Source organism: Phascolarctos cinereus, unplaced genomic scaffold (assembly GCF_003287225.1).
Source record: "Phascolarctos cinereus isolate Bilbo 61053 unplaced genomic scaffold, phaCin_HiC Scaffold_4;HRSCAF=312, whole genome shotgun sequence".
Lineage (NCBI taxonomy): Eukaryota > Metazoa > Chordata > Mammalia > Diprotodontia > Phascolarctidae > Phascolarctos > Phascolarctos cinereus.
In genome coordinates, this window is record NW_027555847.1 from 118,717,744 (window position 1) to 118,731,828 (window position 14,085).

Genomic DNA, 14,085 nt, shown 5'->3' on the forward strand with positions numbered 1-14,085 from the left:
GCCAAGCATTCAGTCCATGACCAGGTGTATCTTTGTACTGGTCAGATCAGCCACAGTCAGACATGCTGTAACTCAACTCTAACATAGTGATGTCATTTAGATTCTCTTTGACAAAGAAGGGCAATGAACAACCAGGCCTATGCTTGAAAGGTTTCTAACTTGAAAGGACCTACTTGTGCTCCACTGGCACAGCCTCCAGGCACCCAGGGTCACTTTCAAACCACAATCAGGAATTATTTAAACAACTCATGCGCACATTTATATCAATGGTGGGAATATTTCATGAAAACAGGAAGTCAAGAATATTCATCAAGAGGCAGACTTCCCACTTGGACATAAACATAGGAGCCCTATTATAGAATGAATACGAAGCTAAAATAAAATTTCAAATACTTCTTGCCTCACCAAAACCAAGCTTTACAGAATGCTATTATCCATGTAATATCAAAATTCATAGAAAGCAATCAGACCAGTAATATTTTTATCCACATGTTTTTAAAAAAGGTGAAAGAAAAAAAGTTACCTACTACTTTTCAGATAGTTAGACTGTAGAAGAGGCATATTTTCACAAGGTCTTGTAACAGTAAAACTAGTGACCTCAGAGGAAAAAAGTTTTATTGGCATAGGTGTCGGACTGTAATAAAGAGAGAGAAGTAACATTATAAGATGGAAGGAGAAGTGAATGAGCTTTTTGGTAAAAAGGCAAAAAAAAAAACTATGATGAAGGCTTTGAAGTTAAGGTATCAATTCACAGAAGTTTTTCTGATCATAGAGGAAAAACCTGTTAATCTGGGGAGGGAGAACGTGAGTAGGTACAAATAGTATGGCTTTAAAGAAAACTGGAAAAATCTTATATCCTCCTAAAAGATTATTAAAATGATACGGCATCATACTCATTTTGTCTCAAATTTTCAAGTTAAATTTTCTAACATTAGCACATTTCAGAACATTACAATCTGAATTTTCCAGCAATATTTTGAAAGTGTTCCTACAATAGCAAAGACACTGAGACTGGGTCAATTTGAAGTTCTATGCAATAGTTAATGGGCATTTTAGTATGAAAAAAATCACTTCAAAAGGAAAGAAAACTCCAGAAAGTTTTTTAAAATTCCTACTGAAAACAGTTATTCTCCTACAGTCTATATTACTGCATATTTTTAGGGTGATACACACATTCTTTTAATTAAAAAGTCTGCTTACCTGGGAAGGGCATGACTGGGTCATTCCCAAAAATTAACTTTTAAGAGATGGCTAAAAAACATATTTGTTCTTTCTAGCCTCTGAATCTCAACTTAGGTCACTCCTCCTTCCATGTGGAATATCCTACCAATCTTTACCTGTCAAAGTCCTATCTACTCTTTAAGGTCCTGATGAACACCACTTCCTAACAAGAAGTCTCTCCTGGTTACTCAAGCCAGAAGTAATCAAGATCCACTAACATGGCCTTTAATAATCTAGTCACCTTCTACCACAAGTAAACACTGGAACTGTAGTGTAATGTAGCATGGGTCCTCACCTATATGCCTGTTTTTATGTACTGTTAACACCAATGTTGAATCTTGTCACCTGCATTATTTTAACTCTGAGAGGACAACTTACAAATTGTTCTATTCTCCATGAGGCATACAGTGATATATTAGCTAATTCCAAACTCTTTAACACCTGTTAGTTATCATTTTAAAATCATTCATTCCCTCAACACTATTAATATTTTTAATGAGAATAAAAGGGTTTTTGGTACCATTAATAAATAAATGATGATTTCATCTTTATTCTTTTCTTCAAACTAAAAAAGTGGAAATTAAAACCAAAAGTATAAACAGATATCACAAAATGGTCAGTCAATTTATAAGCAGTAATAATTTTTTCCATTCATTTTTCAGTCCTGTCCAACTCTGTGATGCTACTTGAAGTTTTCTTGCAAGGTACTAGAGTGGTTTGCCATTTCTTTCTTCAGCTCACTTTACACGTGAGGAGCTGAGGCAAACGGGGTTAAGTGACTAGCCTAGGGTCACACAGCTAGTTAGTGCCCGAGGCTAGGTTGGAACTCAGGAATAAAGAGTCTTCCTGACTCTAGGAGCAACACTCCATCCACTGTGCCACATATCTGCTCCTAAACAATTGGATGTTTTGTCTAATAATTTTAGATAAAATCAAATTTAAACCAAGACATTCCGTGAAACAGACAGATGTGAGTGAATAAAGTATTAAACTCTTCCTAACAAAAAAGCCATGGAAGTTAAACTCATAAAAGAAAAGTTAACAATTATAACAAGTAGAAAGAAATTAATGATAAGGGAATCACAAGTCTATTATAAATGTTTAAACAATATTTAAAACAGTATAATTTAAACAAAAACGCCTGAACAATTTAACAAATTGTAATTACTAACAATCTGAAGAGAATTAAACAAAACAAAGGATAAGTTTTAAGTATTCATAAATCTCAAAAAAAATTATCAAATACAAAGGAGAAACACTGTGATAATATAAAATCCATAATTTTTCTCAAATACCACAAAAGAAATCAAATCAACAAAAGGGAGAGAGTATATACGTATATATGGAAGCTGAAAAGTAAGTTAGCAGTTGGGCCAAAGGAGAAACAAACAAAAAAAATCAGACTATGTAAAAGACTACAACCTCCTCCTCCTTCTGATATCTTTATTCCTCAATTAACTACAAACCTGAACAGCTTCTAGCAGAGACCACCTCTGTGTGTACTGACCTGATCCCATCATTCTTCCTATGTTAGTTTTCCTTACTGCTATTTCTACCTCCTCATATAGTACCTTGTTGCTGTGATGTTACAACCCAAATGTGGTGGATTCTACCATCCTTGACGGAGCAACTGTCTGTTACAGAAATTGACAGATTGCTTTCCAATGTCCATGTACTGTTCATCCTTTGGTTTTCTCCTTAAACGTTCTCAAGCTAATAGTTTAACTGGATCCCTCTCCAAGATTTCTACAAACCATTTTCCTCCACTGCCTTATGAGGCAATATTATTCATAATCTTCTAACAAGTTTACTTCATGTTTTCTAACAGTGTTTTCTTCTGGCTACAAATCTCCCTTCCCTCACACCCCTCAAAGATGTGCCTTATTAGATGGCCTATTGCTCTGGCCTATCAATCTTTGGATCACAATTCAGTCAATAGATTTACTAGTTCTCTTTCCCCACGTTATTGAAAAACTCGAGATACACATCACCTAAGAATTTGTTGTTAAAAGTGCTAAACGAGAGAGCCAAGGACAGAGTCCTGAAGTACTCCCTGGGTATTGTTGTTCAACAAATTCCATCTAACTCTGCTATCCAGGAGTCTATATCTTTCCATCTCACCTACAATGATATTTTGAAAGACCTGGTTATTTACAGAAATTCAGGTAAAAATCTACATAATTTTCCTGATATACCACCCTAGAAACTCTGAAGAAAAGGAAAATTAGGCCAATTTTGGCATAAAGTTTCACCCTATTACTCTAAATAGAGAGGACTACTAGATTTATCTAGCCTGTTTCACAGTCAGGGGCTTATGTATATCAAACCCCACCCCTTCCCCCCCACCTTAGGCATAGATAATACTGGTTTTTGGAGAGATCCCATTTCCATTTTTTTCTACTTCTCTCTCTTTTTTTTTTAAAGGGCAACTGTGGTTAAGTGACTTGCCCAGGGTCACACAGCTAGTAAGTGTCAAGTATTTGGTCTGAGGCCAGATTTGAACTCAGGTCCTCCTGACTTCAGGGTCAGTGCTCTATCCACTGCACCCCCTAGCTGCCCCCACTCTACTTCTCCACGTCATACAGTTTTTCCTCTTTGCTGCTCTGGATAAAGAGCTAGAAGGAAAAAGAAGTAAAGAAGAACATTTCTATTCCAAAGTTAGATGTTTATAGTATGATTTTTTTTAAGTAAAGTTGTGGTTTGTCCTTCATTCTCAAAGAAGACCAAGTAATCAGGGAGATGATGACATAACTCACAACTGACTTTGATTTGAGTGAGGGAGGGCTGTGCCAACTCACAATCTCACTTTCTCCTCCAGAGCCATCTGGGTCCAGTGGCCAGACGTCAATCAGGAAGACTGGAGATGGCCCAGGATACAATGAGAGACCCTTGGCCCTTTACACTAAGGTCTTTTCAGATTCTCATTTTGAGTAAGGCAACATCCATTCAATGAACAGGCCTCTTTAAGAAGAGAGTCAAAGGATGGCCCCTTTAATTAAAAAAAAAAAATTCAAACTGGGAGGGGAAGACCCTCATGGTTGCAGGCCAAAAGAGAAACAGTTACTATTTGCATTCACTCTGGGCCAGGAGGGCCCCAAAAAATAACCATTAAGTGGTGCTTGAGCAGGAACCTATCATTGTCCAATCCAAAAGATCCAGAGTGAATTGGGTTTAAGTCTTGGTCTTTGAGAAAGAAATCGAGGCCAGTAAACCCCCAGTTGATAGGTAGCTTTCAGCTATCAAAATTTACCTTCCTTTGGGCAGAGTACCTTTCAAGGCAGGGCAAGGGAGGGGAGGGCAGGAAGAGCTGAGTTGCCCAACTGGAACTGGCCAGGCAGGGTCCCCTTTCAGACAAAGCAAATGAAAACAGAAGTTCATATACCACAACACTGACTTTTAGGGAGAAGGAGTATGATGACAGAGGAGGAGGAGAGTTTTGAGAAGATGGAAATTATTTGCATTATAGGTATTATGCACTGAAGAGATCAATACAAATTTTTTAAAAAGAAAATTAACATTTTCTTTTCTTTTCTTTTTTTGGTAAGGCAATTGGGGTTAAGTGACTTGCCCAGGGTCACACAGCTAGTAAGTGTCAAGTGTCTGGTCTGAGATCAAATTTGAACTCAGATCCTCTTGACTCCAGGGTGGGTGTTCTATTCACTACACCACCTAGCTGCCCCTGAACATTCTTTTTTTTACATCTCCCTATTCTCTGATGGTAAACTGTGTAACAAAAAAAAATTAGCTACAACTACAAAGAACACATTATATATTAGTCTTTTCTGTTGACACTGGCATCCTAAGATCTTCTTTAAAATAACTATTTTTTACATTCATAGCAGCTCTTTTTGTGGTGGCAAAGAATTGGAAATTGAAAGGATGCCCATCAGTTGGGGAATGGCTGAGCAAGCTGTGGTATATGAATGTAATGGAATACTATTGTGCTATAAGAAATGATGAGCAGACTGACTTTAGAAAAACCTGGAAAAACTTGTATGTCTGATGCTGAGTTAAGTGAGCAGAACCAAGAGAACATTATAACAGCCACATTGTGCTATGACTAATATTGATAAACTTAACCCTTCCCAGCAATACAAGGATCTAAGACATCTCCAGAACCCTCGTGATTGAAAATGCTATCCACATCCACAGAAAGAACTATGGAAGTTGAAGTGCTATTTTTTTTCCTCTTCTGTTGAGTTTTCTTTCCTCTTTCTGATGGTTCCTCCTATTGGTTTTAATTTTTCCTCATAACATCACTAATGTGAAAATATGTTTAATAGTAATGTAAATGTATATCCTATATCAGATTGTGCACTGTCTTGGGGAGGGTGGTGAGGAGGAAGGGGGAGAAATTTTAAACTCAAAAGCATATGGAGATGATTGATAATTCAAAATAAATTAATAAAATAAAAATATAAAACAACCTTTTTTTTTACTAGTACATTCTTAAGAGCAGATTTCTGTCCTTCAAACATAATAGTAATGGACTAAAATCTGTATCTCAATTCATTCAATCTGAGGAATAATTCTCACATTGGCCCCTTTGCTCAAATTAGCTGAAAAACAGGACATAATTCAAATATTTACTTTTGAACAGGTTTCTTACTGTTGTAAACATTCAGAAAAAAGATCAATAGTTCTTGTACACGTATGCCAATTTTTAAAACCTGAGAATAACAGACACTTACCTTATATACTCCAAGCCCTGGATCAATAAGAGATGAACGAGTTGATGTAGAAGGCTGATTGGAAGATCTGCTGCTTGTTGTTTTCTTGGCTTTACTTCTGCTGCTACTCTTAGAACGGGGTTTTACCTCACCACCTTTACTCTGTATTGAAGTGGTAGGACCATCAGGCTCTGAACGTATCAGCAGCTGAACTATATCATTCAGTCCAACATTATAATCAAATAAAGTATGTCCATCTTCCAACTGTTAAGAAAAGAAAAAAAAACTGTAAAAGTCAGTCAGTATGTATATGCTGGAAGATACATTTACTACCCTCATTTTACAATTTAGGAAACTGAGGCAAACAGGTTAAATGATTTGCCCAAGGTCACATAGCTCATAAGTGAATTCTAGTTCAACCCTGAAGCACAAGCAAGGTTAAGCAGCTAAAGCCAGAAGAGCATGGCACAAACATGGCTGAAGTAGAACCTGAAATCTTTCTTTAATATTCTCTATGGAAAGACCCTAGAGAAAGCTTGGATTCCACCAATGAGGGAGAGTCAAACAGCCTTCTACCAGAGCTGTCTGAAACTGGAATCTGTCAAATTAGGTTGTCAGAGATTTATATCACAGATTTACCAAATACAACAAAAATGTTCTCATACACATTTCTATACTTGAGAAAATTCATATAAAGACGACAAATGTTTCCTACCATTTTCCAAATTATAATATCCTGCCAACAATAACAATCTTAAAATATACTAGTCTCTTGTTCCATTCTACATGTTAGATGATTAGTAGAAGAAGCACCATATTTAGAGTCTCAATATCAGAGTTTGGTCACAGCTTTGCTATTTGTTACTGGCATAACATTAAAGACATTATTTTACTTCTCTAGGCCTACTTCCTTATCTGTGGAATAAAAGGGTTGGACTAGATGAATACTAAGGTCACGTCTTGCTTAAAATTCTGATTTTATATAACACGTCCCACGAAACAGGAGTACGACATACAACATAAATTGTTTCTTTAACCTTTTTTTTTAATTCCCCAAAGGGTCAAATTACTTACCAGATACACCTACTTCTGACCCCTCTCTATTATCTCTCAAGAAGTTACAGAAAAAAGGCGTTATAGCCAACAATCATCAATATTTTCCCCTAAATAGGGGAAAATATCAACCATTCAAAAAGCATTTATCAAAGTGCTTAATATATACCCAGGTACCATGCTAAACTCTGAGAATACAAACACAGGTAGAAAGATAGTCCCTGCCCATAGGGAGCTTAATTCCACTGGGAAAAGACAACACATTAAAAACAAGCTGGAATTGGGGGTAGGGGGCGTGAGAGATAAAGATACCCGAGGGCGTGGTAGAGAATGACCAGAACACAGCCTGCAGAGAAATAAAAGAACGTTGGCCTGGACTTCCTCCTTGAATAGAGGTTCTATAAGGAGCCATCCAATCGAAGGGAAGGCTACAGGGGTGGAGATTTTTTTTAAATGCAGAAAAATGGTCAGGTCTCTGTTTTATCAATATCAATTTGATAACCACTAGACATTATTACAGCAAACTAGTCTTAAGCGTCTGCTGTGTGCCAGTACTGTGCTAAGCATTGGGAATACAAAGCAAGGCAGAAGACAGCCCCTGCTTTCAAAGAACTCAGTCTAATGGGGAAGAAAACATTAACAGAGGAAAGAGACTAGCATTAAAGGGAACCAATACAGTCTCACAGAAGATGGTATTTCAGCCAAGACTTGAAAGAAACCAGAGAAAACAGGAAGTGGAGATGAGGGAGGAAAGTATTCTGGGTACGTGGGGACAATCAGTAAAAAGGCTCAGAGTTGGGGGCAGCTAGGTGGCGCCGTGGATAGAGCACCAGCCCTGGAGTCAGGAGGATCAGAGTTCAAACGTGGCCTCAGACACAGAACTCGCACTGTGTGACTCTGGGCAAGTCACTTAACCCTAATGCCTAGCCCCCTCCCCCCCCAAAATACACCTGGAGACAGATTCACTGCTTGTGTAAGGAAGAATAAGAGGGCCTGTGTCACTGGATCCCACTGTATGCTTCAGAGAACAAGGTATAAAATGACGAGGAAAGTAGAAGGCGGCTGGAACGTGAAGGGTTTTCAAAGTCAAAGAGAAGATTTATATTTGAACCTGGAGGTGATAGGGAGCCACTGGAGTTTACTGCATAGGGGATGTCACATCAGATCTGCATTTTTAGATATTCAATTTGACAGCAGAGTGTTGGATAGACTGAAATTTTTTTTTTCTGGTGAGGCAACTGGGGTTAAGTGACTTGCCCAGGGTCACACATCTAGTGAATATTATGTGTCTAAGGTCACATTTGAACTCAGGTCCTCCTGACTCCAGGGCTGGCACTGTATCCACTGTGCCACCTAGCTGGCCCTGAGTACAGGACAGATTGAAGAGAGATTTTAAGCAGGGAAACCAAGTAGCAGTTCATTATAACATGCAAGGCCTGAGATGAGGGCCTTCGTTAGGGTGACAGCAGGGTCAGAGGTGAGAAGGGACATCTGAAGGATCCCTTACAAAGGCAAAATAGACAGGACCTGGCAACAAATTGAACAACAGTGAGGAGTCGCAACCTGCAAGGCTAGGTGACTAGAAGATCTAATCGTGCCCTCAGTATAAGAGAAGTTTGGCTGAGATGGAAGGTTAGGGGGGAGGGGAAGAGATAACTATTTCAGCTACTCGGGGATCATGGAACTAGACCAATTTTTCTTTCTTTCTTTTTTTTGAGGCAATTGGGGTTAAGTGACTTGCCCAGGGTCAAACATCTAGTAAGTATCTGAGGTCACATTTGAACTCAGATCCTCCTGATCTCCAGGGCTCCATCCACTGTGCCACCTTGCTGCCCCTAACTAGACCATTTTAATTACAGTAAACCTACTAATCATTATCTCCCCAGGCTCTGTTCTTGGTCTTTTCTACCTATTTAACCCCACCCCCCATATAATTTCCCCTTGTTTCAATTAATGTCTTCATGAAGATGACTGCCAGATCTGTAGCTATCCAGCTCCATTTTCACATCACCATCTACCTTTAGTTATCTCCAACTGTATGTCTCAGGTATCTCAAACCCAATATGTCCAAAACTGAACCCATCTCTCACCCCAAGACTATAAACTCTTATTCTTTTGTGGAGAGCACCAACAACTGTCAAGCAAGCCAAAAATTACGACCTTTGGAGCACTTTTGACTCCTCACTCTTCCACATTCCTCAAAAACCTGTTTTTGTACATTCAACATCTTTCATTCATTCATTCTCTTTTCTCCATTCAAGTGGCTGACAGACACCCTATTTTAGGACCCATCATTCTCCCGAGTAAAGGACAGCTTTAGATTCCCAATTTAGAGTCTCTCTCTGTCTCTCTCTCTCTCCCCTTCCCCCCTCTCACGAATCCATCTTCCACATAGCTACCAAAATAATCTACCCAAAGCATACACCACTCCCCACCTTGAGAACCTTCAGCAGCTCCCTACTGCCTCTAGAATAAAATATGAACTTCTCACTTAAGATAGGAAACCTTTTACAACCTGCCTCCACTCTACCTTTCTGGGCTTACTGAATATTATTCTTATTCATGTATCCTACATTCTAGCTATACTGGTCTACTTGTTATTGTCCAAAGTCAGCGCTTTATCTTCTGCCACAGAGCCTTTTTTCAGAGGCTGCTCCCATTGCTGGAACGCACTCTGCTTTTTAGAATCCCTTTCTCCCTTTAAGGGTCAACTTATGTGTTACCTCTTATGGAAATCTTCCTTAAGACCTTTAGTTCTGAGCGTTCTTGCTCCTCAAATAATCCTATATCCTTACACCTGTTAGCACATTATATTTTACCTGCATCCTTGTAGAATGTAAGCTGAAGGACAGGAACAGTTTCTAGTTTTGTCTTTGTGAGCCAGTGCCTCACACACAGTAAGTACTTACAGAATGACAGATATAAAATTCCTATAAGGCACGGACTCCCCTGTTTATTCTTCCCTTTACATCACTCCTGCCCCCAAATCAAACAATAACACTAACAACCAAAAAGAATCCTCTTCCTGTTTGGAAATTATATTATTTCTAAGAAAATGGAAAGGTTTTTTTTTATTAAAAAGGCCAGAAGAAAATAAGAGGGTGTGCTAAAATAATTTATTTCCTACTGGACAACAGAGTAGGAGCTTAGGGCATAGGGACTATCCTTGTGATTTCATTAATAGAGAGCCCCCAAATGAGGAAATCCCTTCTAAAAATGCAGGTTGGTACTTGTCCTGCAACATAAGGTCTAAGGAAATTTAGCTAAAACACCAAGAAGTTAAATGTCTTTCCCAGGGTCACATCACCAATATTCAACAGAAAACTGGAACCCAATTCTTCCTAGGACCAAGGCCAGTTTTTTTATCCACTCTGCCACACTACCTCTCAGAAGCTCAGTGTTGTTAAACTGAATTTAAAAGCAATTTAAAAGATATTTCTAAAAATTATTTTTGCAATCAAGGGGTAGAAGCAATACTAATAACCAAAACCTAGTATTCTCATACTGAATTTTAATTAACCCTAATCCATGGGCCCTTTTATATCTCCTCCCCTTCTCAGCTATACTACTTGAAAAAGCTGTCTACAACTACCTCTACTTGCTCTCATTCATTCTTCAATCCTTTGTCATCTGGCACTTGAAGGTAATCACTCAACTGAAACTGCTGCCTCCAAAGTTACCAACTAAAATATTTTAATTGCTAAATCAAATGGTATTTTCAGTCCTCATCCTTTTCTACCTATCTGGTGAATCTGACACACCAACCACCTTCTCTTCCTAGATACTCTCTTTATCCTGGATTTTCTGACATTGGCTCCCCCATATGCCTGTAATGTACTCCCTTCCTTACCTCCTCCTCTCTTTCTTTAAAAGACAGATACAGCTCAAGAACCATCTTCTGCATGAAGTCTTTTCTGATGCTCCCAATTGTTTGCTAGTGCCCTCACTCACAACCCTTTCATCTAACTACTTAGCATAAATTATATCACTCACATTATATTTATGCAACATATAACTACACACGTACTTCTTGGTTCCTCCATTAGAATGTTAAACTACTTAAGACTGGAGTGTTTCATTGTTTGCACTTGTATCTTTAGCAACTAGCAGAGTATCATACATACAGTATGTGCTTAATAAATGTTTGTGTCTTGAGTAATTTGTTTCCTCCTCCAATCTTTTTACTAGCTTCTTGCCCACAAAGTCTTACATCTATTTTTTTTTTGGCCAAACTCTTACCTAACCAGTCATTCTGACTTTTACATTTAAATATAGATACACAACACTATTTTTCATCAACTATGGGAGAAACAAGTATAAATTTTTAAAGACATCAAGTTACAAATGTACTTAATTTATACACACACACACACACACACACACACACACACACACACACACACACACACACACACACACACATTTTAAAATACAGGTCCAGATAGCCTGTCTTGGTTTAACAAATAGTACATATTCATACCAACAACGTGCTGAAGTACTTAAAAACATTTCCCTGAAATCTTCTCTATACTCTCAATTTTCTTACCAAACCATTTCTTCATAGACTATTAGAAACTCTGGCTGGTTTTCAGTTGGGTTAATACAAATTAGAATTAGTTGAGCTCCACTTAGTGTTTACTTAATGGCTCAAAAAAGAAAAGAAAAACAGTAAATTTCTCTTTTTCAACTTGACATTGGGTTGTATGTATTAAAAATCTGAATTCTTTTAAGAATTCCAACAATGAAAGTAGCCCACAGATCACAGCACTTTTTACTCTCTATCACACACTCATTCATCTTTCCCCTCCCCTACTAGATGGTAAGCTCTTCCAGGTCAAGAACTGTGCCTTATTTAAACTTGGATGTTCACCAATCCCTACCACAAGTCACTGCACAGTGCAGGTTTGATATTCAATGAAAAAAAGTTTAATGAAGTCCTAATTTCAGACAAGCACATATAAAGATTAAATCTGAGACCTCATTCTACATGGACCTAAAGTATACATTTTAAAAGTTGTAAGTTCCTTTATTTATTCATAATTAAAAATAACCTGCTTAAGAAAGGATAAAAATTCTTAAGTAACTCTAAGTCTATTTCAAAAGTAAAGCTGCCCTAAAGTTTAAAAGAAAAAAAAACTTAATTCACTAATCTTGAAATCATACAAATGCCTACAAAATGATGGCAATATAAAATATATAACAAATTAGAAAACAAATGTACAATAAATATCCCACATAATTCATAAAAGCTACAGTGTTACATAAAAACATTTTAATTAGACAGGAAATTGAACCATCACTCTACTCTACCTCCTCTTCCTCCCAAATATGATAAGTATACAGAAGAAAGTGATCACTTGATTACAAAGTTTATGGAAAAGGTGGAAAAACTAGGCCTAGTGTGATAGGCACCCTAGGTTTGATGACAGCAGTCTTCAAAAGGTTCAAAGGAAGATAAGTAGCATCAAGTGACATTTTAATGAACTGCAAAAACTCAATAGGCATCAGTAGTGTGACATGGCAGGCAAAAAAGCTAATGCTTTGGTACTGTTGCAAAGATTTTCATAGTAAATACAGGGTACAGAATTAAGGGAGGGCACAGCACCACTATATTCTGCCCTGTTAAAACCACAGCTAGAATACCATGTTCAATTCTGGTCATTCCATTTTATGGGTGACATAAAAGTTGGAGCATATCCAGAACAGAGCATGTAGGATGACGAAGGTATTTGGAGGAACACACCATGTAAATGTGATAGTTGGATAGCTAGTTGCCTTCAAGATTTTGATGGATTATTATGTGTAAGAAAGATGAGATTTGTCTTGTTTGGCCCCAACAGGCAGAACTAAGTACATTTGGTCTAAGTTGAAGGGAGGTAGATTATAACCTGATGTATTTTTTTAAATTCCGAAAAATTAAAGCTATCCAGAAGTACAAAAGGTTGCCTCAAGGGGCCTTTGGCTACTAAAAGATCTGAGAGATGACACTGCCGAATCCTTCTCAGTCATCTTTGAAAGATCATACAGAACAGGAGGCATAGTACGGAATTGGGAAGAGGAGATGTCCATTTTTTCCAAAAGGAATGAAAATGGAAGCCATAAACTACAGGTTAATGATCTCAATTTGAATTCTTAGCAAAATTCTAGAACACATCATTAAAGCGATAACTATTTAACTATAAAAGGAATCAATTAGCACCAAGAGCCAGTATGACTTAACAAAAATGGGTAATAGTCTTTATTTCCTTTTATTGATGGAGTTACTAAACTGGTAGATCAGAAAAATGCTGTTGCTCTTTTTTGCCTATGTTTTAAAACATTTTTAAAAGACTCGTATGGAAAACATGGAGAAATGTAGGCTGGATAATAGTATAATTAGGTCAACGTAAAACTAGCTACATAGGTAGACCTATCTTATTAACAATTTGATGTCAACTTGGAAGATCTTCAACATAGTGCCTCAGCACAATGTAGTGGCCTTGTGCTGTTTAATGTTTTTATCAATGATAGGGCCTGGTTACTCAATTGGCAGATAGCACAAAGCTGGGATGGATAGATAAAAAATGGATGGCAGTAAGAATTTAAAAAAAGATTTGACAGGCTAGCAAGTTGAATCTAATAAAGAGAAAGTCCTACATTTAGGTAAAAAAAGAAAATCAACTTCACCAGTGCAAAACAGGGAAGGTCTCAGCCAGATAGCAGTTCTCTATTAAAAAAAAGATTTGGGGGTTTTGCTAGACTGCAAGGCAACTGTGTATAATTACAGCCAAGAATACTAATGCAAACATAGGCTACACTGAGAGAAATAGCATTCAGGAATAAGGAGGCAACAGTCCCACTGTACTCTGTTCTGGTTAGATCACACCTGGAATCCTGTATTTTAGGAAGGACATCAAAAGGCTGGAGGACATCCACAGGAGAACAACCAGGATGGTCAAGAGTATCAGATCCATGCCATATGAGGATTGATTTAAGGAAGTGAAGATGTTGAATCCGGAGAAGACTTGAGAGAAAAACATAATTGTTTCAAGAGCCTGAAGTGCTATCTCATGGAAAGGGATTTGACTGGTCTTGGTATGCCCACGAGGGAACAACTAGAAACTATGGATAGAGGGTTGTTTGTTTAGTGTAGTGTCAGACT

At 37.7% G+C, this 14,085-nt stretch overlaps 1 protein-coding gene across 1 annotated transcript in view; it reads right to left on the reverse strand.

The window, feature by feature from the left end:
- The window catches only part of UHRF2 (ubiquitin like with PHD and ring finger domains 2), a 178,895-nt gene that overhangs the window by 135,723 nt on the left and 29,087 nt on the right, over positions 1-14,085 (reverse strand). Inside the window, 1 exon segment of the mRNA XM_021006289.2 lies at positions 5,913-6,155. Coding sequence (XP_020861948.1) covers positions 5,913-6,155 — 243 coding nt within the window.